We start from the raw sequence: 12,490 nt of genomic DNA, 5'->3' as shown, positions 1-12,490 counted from the left end.
GCCCACTGGGTTGTCACCATCTGGCTCGCTGGCGATAGACCTTTCCAGGTAAGTTAGGCGGAAGCCGTTGCATCTTTTGAAGGTCTCGAAACTACCCGGCTGAGTCGAATTTCCCGCACAAACAGTAGCCGAGGAAGATCCTTGACGCATCGGAATGATAAGGTGTTCAGCTTTTGGACGACAGGAAAACAGTAATATTGAACGTGATATAGCTGGGCTTTAGCCTGGCCGTCCCTATCGCCCTGATGAGGTATTATTCGTATTCCCGCCGTCATGAGTCACAGCAAAGAGCAGCAACCAGAAATCAGGAATCGAAAATGTTGCGGAATATCTTGGGCCAGCCATTATTAATTGGCCTGTCCTCAGGACTGCACGCCTAAGTTAGGAACGACATCGTACTCGTATTTCACAGACAGTAAGTGCCCCGTGCCACAATATCAGGCATCCCTCGAGCACCTCTTAGTTGCCCGACAACGTCCGATTATACAAGGACTCTGATGATAAAACCCCTTGATATGATTGATCTTGCACAGTCCAGCTTCAACAACAGGACCGCCTTCATTGAGCTGAAAAGGACTACAAGATTGGAATCTTGAACGGCAACAGGTAAAAACCCTAGCACTGTCACCAACATGCGACATCCCTGGAGAGCCTTTTTCACACACTCAACCATCGCACTTGCCCAACCTACGTACCTGGCTGTGCGGTATCTGATCGACCATCAATACTTCAGGCGGGTGCATCCAGCGTGGTTTGCTGTTACCGCCGTGTCGTGGTACTGGATAATCACTCGCATCACCATCCCTTTCTTCACCAACCCTCTTCGTTATGTACCATCACCACCAGGCGAGAACTTCCCATTATGCCATCTCGATACCAACGGAGGAAGGCCGCCAACGGATATCATCACCAACCTCTTCAAAAACACCCCCAATGATGGTCTCATTGTGGCGTGGCTTCCATTCTACCTCTGGGCTCAGGTTATGCCAACGCGACCAGACACACTAATGGACCTCCTAAACACGCATAACTACGACTGGGAGAAACCGGCAGAAATGAACAAATTCATTGGGCGAACGATAGGCGAAGGACTCATCGTCGCCGAAGGCGATAAACACAAAGCCATGCGAAAGGCCGTCGCCCCAGCCTTTTCCGGGCGACATATACGTGATCTCGTCCCCCTGTTTTACACTAAGGGCTCGGACTTTGCAGACTCGCTAGCCCGTCAAACCAAACAGTCTGCCGACGGCTCGGTGGAAATTATGGGCCAAATGTCTCATGTCACGCTCGACATTATCGGTGCGGCGGGTGTAGGTAAAGACTTCAAGACGATTGAGAACGACCAGGATCCGCTGGCCAAGTTATATGCTACTCTGACGGACGAGAACCGAGGCCCGGTTCTGCTGTTCTATTTCATTACGGCATGGATGCCAGCATGGTTCATTCGGCGCTTGAGAGGGACAGTATACGCGAGGTTCGACGAAGCGCGTATCCGACTACGGGAGGATGCTCGTGCCTTGATGAGAGAAAAGAAGCAGATGATGCTGGACAAGCCAGAGCAGCAGAAAGACATTATTGCTACCATTATGAGGTCTGGCGACTTTTCAGATGATTATCTCGTTGATCAACTGCTCACTTTCCTTGCTGCAGGGTGAGTTTGGCCCCCTTCCTTGGAAAATCTTGCCCCCTTCCGGAGTTCCCATATCTTCAAACTAACACTTCTAGTCACGATACAACTGCATCCGCGTTGACGTGGACGATCTGGTTGCTCTGTATGCATCCTGAGATACAAGAACGCTTGCGAGCTGAATGCAACGCCCATCTGGCCGACAAGCCCGCTTCAGAAGTTGACGCCACGACGTTCGACTCCGAGACAATGCCCTATCTCACAGCAGTTTGCAACGAAACTCTACGCCACCATCCGTCCGTAACCGCAACGGTCCGCAATTCTGTCAGACCAACCATGATCGGACCCTACCACATTCCTGCTGGCACACCTGCTTTGATTGCTCCTTGGGCCATCAATCGCGACCCTGCTCTCTGGGGTGACGACGCCCACGAGTACAACCCGGACAGGTGGTTGAACGGGCCAAATGCCGCAAATGGCGGAGCCCAGAGTCCATTGCATCTGATGACCTTCATTCACGGACCGCGAAGCTGCATTGGACGAGAATTCGCGCGTCTGGAAATGAAGTGTTTGCTAGCAACGTTGATAAAGAGGTTCCGGTTCGAAGTCGCGGATCCAGATGCAAAGGTCGAGATTGGAGGAAGTCTCACTATCAAGCCGCATGGCGGGTTGAGATTGAGGTTGCATGATCTAAAGGCTGAGGTTGACTCAAAAACTGATGCTACGGCTTGAGGTAGCATGACAGTAGTGGCCTGGTCATCATGACTGCCCTTGTACCGTATGTAATACTAGTGGTCTCCGCAATTTTGACACATTTCAAATTCCCCAACCACTTTTATCGTATTTACCTTGGTCCACCTTGAATAAAGGAGGTTCCTAAACACCCTGGGCTGCGTTCTTCGTACTCGTACTCAGCGCCCCCAGAGTTTGGGGTAAAAACTGCAAGGCACTACACTAGCCTGAGGGGGCAAGGGTAACTTAGAGCTAGAGGACTCGTTATCGATAAGCAAGCATTTCTGGATATTTTTTTTAATTAAAAAAAAAGTTGACCGCTCGAGAACGACGCGACCAGTCGTGGCCGGTTCAGTACTCATCCTTTCTCTATAGTCATGGTAAGAGTGAAGACACAAGTGCCTGTCATGTCGCTGATTCCTCCAGGCGCCTCCAACACGGACTGCGAACCCTCCAAAGTCCATCCTCAAAAAGTCATCGACTTCTGCCACTCCACAAGAATCCCTCTTCCCGTCCTCGAAAAAGGACAAGCGGCGCATCAAACATGAACAGCTATTGAATAAGGTCACCAAATCATCGTCGAAGAAGCCCAGACGCAGGAGGCCGGACAAGAAGTTGGTTGCAACTCTTGATTCCTTGGCTGACGCCTTGCCTACAGGTGACGGTGACGACGACACAACAGCACCAGGCGCAGCAGGCGAAAGGGCACAAGATCAAGTCAACTTCATCAAGCGAAATAGCATGAAGTCCAAGCCGGGTGCCCTGAAAAGACGGGAAAAGCTCGACAAGGGCGAAAGAGATCGATTTGCCAAAAACATGGCGCAACTTGCTGCTCCGCGGCCAGCAGGCGGTGCTGACAAGGAGAACGAAGGTGACGCAAAGGGCGTCGGAACAGCAGTCCCGTCGACGACTGAACGATGGGCGGCACTCAGGGGGTTCATCTCACAAACCTTAGAAACAAAGCCTTTGCTGCGAAGCACGAAACATGAACGAGGATGATCAGGTCCTTGACATGACAGGGCAGTGCATTTTGGATACGAGCCATGCTTCGACAAGGATCACACCGTTTGGACTATCGGTTCATCTTTCCGGCGAGATCTGGATACTATGGTGTAGCAACCTTCATCTGGCAAGAAAAGCTTCGCAAACCGCGCTCTTCAACAGCATAACGAGATTCTCAAGCTCCCTGGCATTAGAAACTTAATGAGGCGCAGTCTAGTGAGCAATCGACATGCCACAGGCAAGGCCTACATGGGCTGAAGGGTATTATGCAAATTTCTCTAGCTTCTACCATCACTACTGCTGTTCCTGCAGCGCTCCCTCGAAATCCTCCAGAAACTTCCAATAGACCATCTCCCGCCATCCCTTTGCCTTCCAGTCATTGGCCGGCTTGGGAAACAAATCGACAATTCCTCTCATGCTGGTGTCATGTGCATAAATGAACAGCACATCATCCTGTGCATCGGCCTCTTGTACTTTCTTGATGGTACGAATCGCCAATGGAATATCAAGTCCCATCGTCGGCTCGAAAAATGGCTCGTTCGGCGCCCTGGAACGACTCTTCTGGATTGCCTCGAACGCTGCACCAGGACAGATGCCGTTTTGGTAGTGTTTCAGCGAAGACAAATGGATCTCGGTCGGCAGAGGGAGCAATTCTGATGGACGAATCTCACCACCATGATGGCACAGGTCACCGCCCATCATTATAAATGTGTCCCGAGTGGTTCGAGCCAGGCCCGCAAGATGACCGACAGCATGACCGGGCGTGTCGACCAAGTAAAAGGATCCGTCGCCGAAGAAGTCGACTGCCCGAAGCTGTCCGAATTGTAAAACCTCTTTTCCCTCGAAGCTGATCTCCCGCACATCGCGTCCTCTGCAAGAGATCGAATGAGCTCAAGAAAGTCTAGCAGCCGGAGCAAGTATGACTTACGCGAAATCACTCTCACGCACAGGAGAGTCTTGCTTTGCAGGGTAACCAGGGAAGAAAGCTTCCTTGAAACCTGGACCAACGACCACTTCTGTAGACCCAGGGAACGTTGACGGGTCACCCAGATGGTCCCAATGCCAATGACTTGAAGCACAGATTGTGTCAGCTTCCATGCTCAAACCCGGTTCAGCCTCTTGAGGTTCTCTAACTTACCTCCAAACAATACTGTTGATGGATGAAAGATCTACGCCTTCGTCTCGCAGTATATCTGCGACGTGTTTCTCGCCAGAGATTTCCCATTTGGCTTCAAACAAACGCTCCGTGACAGCGGGTGAGAAATCGCGCCAGTTGGGTGGAACTCCCAGATCGAAGAGTGCTTTGCGTCCTGTCTTGCTCTCGACCAAGAATGACCATGTTGGGATCTCCGGCATGGCAGGCATTCCAGGCATTGCAGGGCCCATGAGGTGCTCTGTTTCAATGCCCTTGATGCTGGTGGTTGAATCGATGATACGCACCTGCGCGACTGCACCTTCCGGTACTGCAAACCTTTTTGAGGATGCCATATTGGTAGTGTCAGTTGAGAAGTTGATGTCTCTTTCGAATTTGTACTGGTGTCACTGCACTGTGCTTCCCCGCTGGAGTAATGTCTAACTACTCGAGAGGTAATGATGTTGGGGCGGATCGCATCACATCTTCTCCATGGGACGATAAGGGACCACTGACCGGCAAACATTGGCCGACCCCGCATTTTGGCTGGATTGTGTTCTAACATTGCGCCGAAGCGCGGTCTCCAAACGGCTGGAACGGCTTCACTCCCGAGGTCCATGAACCCATTTGTAAGGGAGTAGGCTGGATTACGAAGTAGAACTGTTTACACTTCGTCCTTTTCGTTTCTCGCTGCCTGGTCCATATGGAGATGATCATCGGAGTACCACAAAATTTGAGAGCTCAGGGCTCCAACCAAACATAAAACCATTTCCAAATTCCAACGCAATGAGCGGTCCCATCCGACGTTGCTAACAGCTTCCAAGATTTACCATGAACACATTCTTGCAGTCGCTTTCCAGGCTGAATCCGTGTCAGCCTTTCCCGAACGCCGGCCCGAGATTCCCTTCCCTCTCTCCTTCTTTGGCACTCAGATGCCCTCTGGCAATTGTCGAGCCGCTGTTGCTATGCTGAAGAGAAGAGCGCCGAAAGCGTGTACTCTTTGTCGGAATCGAAAAGTACGCTGCGATGTGACCCGGACAGGAACTCCATGTTCGAACTGCTCCAGAGCCTCTGCCATCTGCTGCGTGGACAGTGCACGAAAACGAAGGCTAGAGCAGCGCCCTAGTGAGCACAGCCTGCCCCCAGCGAATTTGCACACATTCCGGATCGACTTGCCTGACACAAGCGATGCGATCAATGACGAGACTATCGATACTGGTGCAACCGACCTCGAGCCAGTCACGCCGGACAACATCCTTACCAATGCTACGCAGATCCATTTTCCTGAACCCGGAGAAGGCAATGTGTCGGACGTGCATCCGTCACTTGACGAAGATCAGCTGCCACCCTACATCACCCCTCTTCCCGAAGATCTTGATCATGACATTCTGCAGCTACTACGACGGCGAGGTGCACTCATGCTCCCTAGTCAAGGAATGATCCAGGAGCTGTTGAGAAGTTTTGTCTGTTACATGTATCCCATGCTGCCACTCCTGGATCTGGGTAGTTTCCTCGGCTCTATCGACGGCACAAGCAGGGATACTATAAGCCTGGTTTTATTTCAGGCAGTATTATTTGCAGGTTCCACCTTTGCAGATGTAGGCCACTTGCAGAATGAGGGGTTTCAGAGTCACAAAGACGCGAGGAAAACCTTCTTCGACCGTGTGAAGCTACTCTACGAGATGGACGTGGAGTCTAATCCAACGACGATGGTTCAGGTGCTGCTTCTAATGACTTTTTGGTATGGCCGGCAAAACGATACAAAGGGACGATTTTATTGGCTAAGAATTGCCCTGTCTCTAGCCACCGATATAGGTTTGGACAATGAGCATCACCTTTCGGACCTGCCGGAGAGACAGCGACTGGGGCGAAACCTGTGGTACTGCTGTCTCGTTAGAGACAAGCTGCTTTCTGTCACGGAGCGACGACAGAATGCCCACGAGGGCGACAGTCTGGTCTTTCCAGGTCCATCGACAGACGACCTCACCGCGGGCTTGGCTCCAGCATTGTATAAGTACTACATGCCTGGGTGTGACCTTGAGGTACAGAGCCTAGGTCAATTATTTGCTCAAAAAGTTAAATTGTGTCTGATCATTGGACGCATTCTCGATTCGCAATACGAGCTGTGTGGCGTTCGACGAATTGATTCGAGCGAGACTTTCATGGTATTGATACCAAAGCTTGAAGCTGCTCATTCAGAGGCAGTAGTTCGCGACCAGGAGCTTCGGGATTGGTATGCTGAGACATTTTCAATCAGAGCTGCTGCTTTTGGGCGGGATCATCGCTGCAATGGGCCGGTGTTGGGCGTGCATTCCGCCACCCTGGAGTTACTATACTATACTGCTCTTTGCACCGTTCATCGACCACTACTTCTGCAACCCCAACCTGAGGACTCTGCTGCTGGCGCGCTGAAAAATTTCGCCAGGCTCACACTCCGCTCTGCCGCCAGACGAATTTCTGAAATTGGGAGACATCTGCACGAGGGGCTCCTAATACATCGTCTGTCACCTGTTGGAGTGGGTGCTTTCATTGCAGCCTCCATACAGCACCTCAAAGACGCTTTATCTACGGATGCGGAGTTACGGGCCACCGGAAGACTCTATCTCAGTCAGACTCTCCAGGCATTGGCAGAATTACGGAAAAGGTACAATTCTGCGGATTGTGCAATGAACTTCATCGAACGCGTCACAAGTGGTGGGCTCCCGTATCAGTCCTTCGAGTGGGAAGACAGGGCTCAATCTGAAAGACTCCGTCATGGGAACGTAGCAACCACCTCCCAGGCTCAGCCGGAATCCGGCAGTACCGTAGGTACAAGCACAGGAAACATCTCATCGCTGCACACTATGCAGACTGTCATGCAAAGGAATAATGGACGGAGCGTCAACAACATAGTCGACATTTTCTCTGCAAACGTAGGGGACAGCATGCTTTATCCTACGGAATCCAATATCGAGGCCATTTCCGAAGTGCTAATGTCGGCACCCTTTGACGCCAGCGATATTGACTGGGCAAGTATGGATCTGTCTTACGCCGAAGCCATGGCAATTTAAGTCGTGAAAAACATCTGTGAACACCGCAACGAGTGTGTTTATTTGAGTCTATGGAACAGGGATTTGGCCTCTATCTCTCGTCTAAGAAGCAATGGCAATCTTCAGGATGACCTCCACCAAGTCTTCTGTGGCGGTCAGATTTGGAGCATGATTTGTGCTCAGCTTGTGAATGTCCACCTCTTTACCAGTTGCAGCCTTGATGTTGTTGATATAATGTTCCTGCACGGGAGGGGGCAGGATTTGATCTTGCTCGCAAAAGATGTAGGACGAAGGGATGTCCTTGTAGGCGGCATAAGTGAGAGGACTTGCAAAGCTGAGAGCTGAATGTTTCGGCGCGGCTTTGGCCCAAGCAAGAGCTCGTTCTTCTGGCCAGGTATCATACACGCGCGACGCGGAAAATGCGGGATCGGTGAGTCGCATGAATCCATGCTATCAGAGTCAGCATCGCGTTCCTGGCAGAGGAAAAGTAGGACTCACCTCGTCTGTTGCTATAATGGATGTTGGCGGTTGACCTTGGTGATCAGTCACCGATTGGCCTTCCGGCAAGACGATAGCAGTCAGAAAGATGATCCTGATGATGCCACCAGGCTGACCTCTCGCTTCCCGCTCCGCCTTGCCCTGGCCCTTGGCTGATTCACAGGCGACCATACCACCAAACGAATGACCGAGCACTATAATGTCCTTTCCTTGGTCTGCAATCGTCCCAATGATGTTGCCGAAGAAGCTTGCGTCGTCACTCAAGCTTGCCGGTGGTTCTGGTGGATTCCTCGTCGCTGATGGCAAGGCGTTGATGTAAACGTCGTACCCCTGAGCCAAAAGTATGTCCTGGAGAGGATAGTACATGGCTGCAGTAGTGAAAGATCCAGGGATCAAAACGATTGCAGGTTTCGGGGCCATGGCTCAATAGCGTTGTTGCCGTAATAAAACGTAGTGGTGTTGAATTTACCGATGAGAACGGTGTGTGAAAGAGCGCGGCATAGTGCCAGCAGAGTCTCCTTTTAACAACACAACATCGTATATAGGCACACGTATAATGCACTCTGCTGACTTGACCTGTGCAATGCATTAAACTTACTTCTTCATTCGAGTACCTCACGTGGACCTCTATTCTTCTTGTGCGCACGTATCGCCACCATCGCCATGGGTAAGCAATCCTACATTGATAATGCGTCTCGGCAAGGGCGCTGAATAGGCAACTCCGAAGTTCACGAAGCAAGCCCAGCTTTCGCCTACTTTCGGCATACCACTCAATGCGGTATCTAGCCGAAGAGATGAGTAAGCTGCCGCAGCTGCTGTCGGCTTACGCCATGCCCTTCAGGGACACACCTGTAACCTCCTAGACAAGGTAGGACGGCTCTCTGATCTTTTGTTGCCGCACTACACGAGACCAGTCCGTTCGTGGTCTGGCCTCTTGAAATCTTACGTTCCCCATGGGGTAGTGCATCCAGTTCTGCCGGAGGCGTACTTGCGGGGATGATGGGAAACCGGTGCTTATAAGGTGGGCGATTCTGTGCTTCAGCTCATGTTTTCTGCTTTCTGCTGCCCATACTCGATCGGCGTGCCTATATCTCAGTATGGCGATTGAGATTATCGATTCAAAGGCTGCTGAGCCTGGAGTTGCAACCGCACACGAAGAAAAAATCGATGTCAATCACCGAGAAGACAGTGTCGGCAACGATAGTTTACATGCCTATGAGACCCGAAGCATCGACCTGCGGACGGTCATGGGCATACTGGTTCGTATCTGTTGATCACTCAATTCCAGCGACTGAAGTAGAACAGGCCCTCGCCGTCACTTATGAAGCCTGCTTATTCTCCTTTGCACTGCCTGCAGCAATTCTCCTTACTATCAACGAAGAAGTCGGGCCATCGAGCAACATCGCCTGGGCGGCCACCTCATGGTCACTTGCGAGTGCTGTCGTGATGACCATCGCCGGCCGATGCAGCGATATCTTCGGACGAAGGAACTTTTTTGTCACTGGGAATCTCTTGGGTATCGTTGGTTGCGCGGTTGCCTGCAGGTCTGTATTGACAATATTTCTGTTGGATAGCCAGTTGATGGTTCAGAGCAACGAATACATCTATGATCATACTCGGGAGCTCCTTCTTGGTGAGCTGTAGGCCGCTTCGAAGGTTTGCCACTGAACTAATTGACCATTTGATAGGGACTTGCCACCGGCTGCCAGCAACTCGGCTTTGCAGCGGCCAACGAGATTGTCCCAAAGAAAAATCGTGGGCAGACCATAGCATTTATGAGCCTCGTCTCGCTACCGGGAAGTTCTTTTGGCGCACCAATCGGTACGTAGCATTCAGGCCTCTTCGGGAATCCACTCGCTCCATGACTGACCGTCCTTCCCAGCGTATCATCTTGTCGCTCAAGGCTCGTGGCGATGGACATACTATGCTTCTCTGATCCTCAATGTCGTGGCCTTGATTCTGATCCTGGTCTTCTATTGGCCCCCGGACTTTCTGGGTCTACACCCCCGAGGCAAAACCCAGCGCGAACAGTTTCTCGAATTGGATTTCGTGGGATTGCTGCTCTTCGGTGGTGGATTGACCGTATTCCTCGTTGGAATCGGGTTTGGTGGCAACCCGTACCCGTGGACCAGCGCCGTTGTTCTTGCTCCAACAATCATCGGCGGCCTCTCGGTCTTTGTGGCATTTCCTCTGTGGGAGGTCTTCAGCCCCAGTACTATAGCGAAGCTATGTCCACCTCGACTTATGTCCAACGTAAGAGCCGTCGTCGTACCACTAGGAGTCTCTTTCACTGGTGGTATGGCTTTGACCAGTACGATTGTTCTGTGGCCACAGCAGATTCAACGCCTTTTCACCACAGTCCCACGAACGGTGGGCTGGTATGGTCTGGCTACTAACGCTGCTGCAACCGGTAAGAACGCTCTGCCCCCTTCCCTCTCAAGCGATGCTGACAAGCTGGTACAAAGCTGGCCTTATGCTGGCCGGCCAGACTTTCGCGACCATTCGGAAGACTAGATACCAGTACATCTCCGTTGTGGTCATGATGACCGTCTTTCTGGGAACGATCGCAACAGTTGACCAGCACACTCCCTTCCGTGGTATTGTGCTTGTCTCTCTCGCCTCTGCTATGATTGGTGCTACGAACTGCATGAGTATCCTCATCGTGCAGCTTGGTGCCAGGGACGAGGACATTGGTTTGGCAACTGGTCTGGTGAACTCTGTCCGGTCGGCTGGAGGGGCAGTTGGCGTCGCCATCTTTTCGAGCTTGCTGGCAGACCGAGTAACAAGCACATGGGCTAGAGACATTGGGCGCACACTACTACAGGCTGGCCTACCAGCTACTTCACTTGCAGCGTTTCTAGGTGTGTATATCCTCGCGTCCCTTCCTAGGTCCAGCTAACAATTCATAGCGGCACTACCACTAGGAAACTTTGGTTCGGTACCTGGTGCCACTTCAGCCATTATCAAACTCGCATTGGAAGCCCAGAAGAGTGTCTACGTGAATGCCTTCAGACTGATTTACTGCGTCACTGTGGCCTTTGGAGGCGAGTCACAATGGGAGATTTTGTCTTCCATTCAGATCGAAGCTAATTTTGATACTAGGACTTGCAATCATCGGTGCACTATTTGTTGCAAACGTAGATGACAAACTTACAAAGTAAGCCTTTCTGTCGTAGCCAGGTTAGGCTACTATGTTCAGATATTAATGGCCGACCACAGTCAAGTCAACGTTCAGCTGGACCAACCACATCTGGTCGGACGCGGCAAGGGTGAGGCCATGGTACTGGCGACCGTTAGCCGAAGTAGTCGACCTTGACCGACGGCTGGCCAGTGTCCAGTGTCCAGCTGTCTCGAGAATTTACTGAGAGAAGGGATATTATCCTCAATGTCCTGACCAGGCGATATTGCAGTCCAGACGATTTGGGTAACACGACCGTGCCGAGGAACGTACTCCAACTGTCTGGAGATTTTGCTGAGGCGTTTACTGAAGAGCCCAAAGTTGTCAGGATCGTCAAAAGTAGTCCCAAAAACCACATCTTGACAATGGCTCTGTGAAACCCGTTCGTTCATAACTTCGACCCCTGCCACCGCGGCGATCTTTTCTCTTTGAACGCTGCCAGACCCTCCTTTGCATTGAAGCCTTTCATCAGCTTTGAATCATACCTCTCGTGCGTGAGTTGGAACGCTCGCTCTACGCTAGCAGTTTCCCACGCCTCCCTCAACGCCGCTCTCGTCACGACGATTGCACCAGGAGAAATTGCTGCAATGCTATCAGCGATCTCTACTGCCTCACTGAGCAGAGACTCTGCCGACGCCGCTATCCGGTTGATCAAATGACATTCTCGAGCCTCCTCAACACTGAACAGCCGTCCAGTCAACGCCATATCGCTAGCAACAGGGAGGCCGACAGTACGGAGCAGGCGAGGAAGCCCGCCACCACTAGCATACAGTCCTCGTTGGGCTTCCGGCAGACCGAACGATGCAGTGGGAGAAGCAATTACCATGTCGCTATCAAGACGTCGTTAACAACTGCACCACACCTTTCGCGAGCTCGGTGCACTTTACCAATTCAGTACAATCTCCATCCCACCACCTAGAGCAAAGCCATTGACAGCTGCGATGATCGGCTTTCGGCCGTCTCGTCGACTCAGACCTGCAAAGCCGGATTTCGGATGACTATGTTTCCATGGCTCGGCGTCAGCTTGGCCGGATTGTTTGGCAGTATTGACCTTGTCGATCTCGATGAGGTCGGAGCCAGCGCAGAAGGACTTTGTCCCGGCGCCGGTGATAATAGCAACGCGCAGAGACGGCTCATCGTCAAACCACGACCAGAGAGCATCTAATTGCCAGTGCAATTCATAGGGTATGGAGTTCATGCGCTTCGGCCGGTTGAGTGTGACCGTTTGGAAACGGTTGATCCTGGTCACGTATAAGAGGGACTATATTGCATAGAAAAGAAGCGCTTGGCTC

General features: G+C 51.7%; 7 protein-coding genes across 7 annotated transcripts; 4 read left to right on the top strand and 3 right to left on the bottom strand.

Moving 5' to 3' along the window:
- The first annotated feature begins 312 nt into the window (after window positions 1-312).
- EDD37DRAFT_634749 (cytochrome P450) lies at window positions 313-2,461 on the top strand. The gene is made up of 2 exons (XM_062816865.1): window positions 313-1,651; window positions 1,726-2,461. Exons 1-2 carry the CDS (start codon window positions 633-635, stop codon window positions 2,357-2,359), a joined length of 1,653 nt encoding a protein of 550 aa, XP_062668211.1. The 5' UTR covers window positions 313-632; the 3' UTR covers window positions 2,360-2,461.
- Window position 2,462: 1 nt separating this feature from the next.
- EDD37DRAFT_469300 (ribosome biogenesis protein SLX9-domain-containing protein) lies at window positions 2,463-3,507 on the top strand. The gene is made up of 2 exons (XM_062813076.1): window positions 2,463-2,739; window positions 2,786-3,507. Exons 1-2 carry the CDS (start codon window positions 2,737-2,739, stop codon window positions 3,356-3,358), a joined length of 576 nt encoding a protein of 191 aa, XP_062668210.1. The 5' UTR covers window positions 2,463-2,736; the 3' UTR covers window positions 3,359-3,507.
- Window positions 3,507-4,950, bottom strand: EDD37DRAFT_469323 (beta-lactamase-like protein). The gene is made up of 3 exons (XM_062813078.1): window positions 4,500-4,950; window positions 4,290-4,430; window positions 3,507-4,232 (listed from the first exon to the last, which is right to left on the bottom strand). The coding sequence occupies exons 1-3, from the start codon at window positions 4,847-4,849 to the stop codon at window positions 3,656-3,658; spliced, it is 1,068 nt and encodes a 355-aa protein (XP_062668209.1). The 5' UTR covers window positions 4,850-4,950; the 3' UTR covers window positions 3,507-3,655.
- A 319-nt stretch (window positions 4,951-5,269) lies between these two features.
- Window positions 5,270-7,762, top strand: EDD37DRAFT_469303 (uncharacterized protein). Its single transcript, XM_062813077.1, has one exon. The coding sequence runs from the start codon at window positions 5,426-5,428 to the stop codon at window positions 7,541-7,543; it is 2,118 nt and encodes a 705-aa protein (XP_062668208.1). The 5' UTR covers window positions 5,270-5,425; the 3' UTR covers window positions 7,544-7,762.
- On the bottom strand, window positions 7,584-8,747 carry EDD37DRAFT_469291 (Alpha/beta hydrolase fold-1). The gene is made up of 2 exons (XM_062813075.1): window positions 8,021-8,747; window positions 7,584-7,972 (listed from the first exon to the last, which is right to left on the bottom strand). Exons 1-2 carry the CDS (start codon window positions 8,438-8,440, stop codon window positions 7,625-7,627), a joined length of 768 nt encoding a protein of 255 aa, XP_062668207.1. The 5' UTR covers window positions 8,441-8,747; the 3' UTR covers window positions 7,584-7,624.
- Window positions 8,748-9,117: 370 nt separating this feature from the next.
- Window positions 9,118-11,165, top strand: EDD37DRAFT_610745 (fungal trichothecene efflux pump; the record flags this gene model as incomplete). The annotated part of the gene is made up of 7 exons (XM_062815239.1): window positions 9,118-9,279; window positions 9,326-9,564; window positions 9,611-9,653; window positions 9,709-9,841; window positions 9,903-10,477; window positions 10,509-10,881; window positions 10,930-11,165. 7 exons carry the CDS (start codon window positions 9,118-9,120, stop codon window positions 11,163-11,165), a joined length of 1,761 nt encoding a protein of 586 aa, XP_062668206.1.
- A 421-nt stretch (window positions 11,166-11,586) lies between these two features.
- EDD37DRAFT_658606 (ClpP/crotonase-like domain-containing protein) lies at window positions 11,587-12,396 on the bottom strand (the record flags this gene model as incomplete). The annotated part of the gene is made up of 2 exons (XM_062818991.1): window positions 11,587-12,028; window positions 12,086-12,396. 2 exons carry the CDS (start codon window positions 12,394-12,396, stop codon window positions 11,587-11,589), a joined length of 753 nt encoding a protein of 250 aa, XP_062668205.1.
- Between the last annotated feature and the right edge of the window lie 94 nt (window positions 12,397-12,490).

Source organism: Exophiala viscosa, assembly GCF_022695815.1.
Source record: "Exophiala viscosa unplaced genomic scaffold EDD37scaffold_8, whole genome shotgun sequence".
NCBI lineage: Eukaryota > Fungi > Ascomycota > Eurotiomycetes > Chaetothyriales > Herpotrichiellaceae > Exophiala > Exophiala viscosa.
The sequence above is the reverse complement of the archived record's forward strand: the minus strand, read 5'-3'. Positions and strand labels throughout refer to the sequence as shown.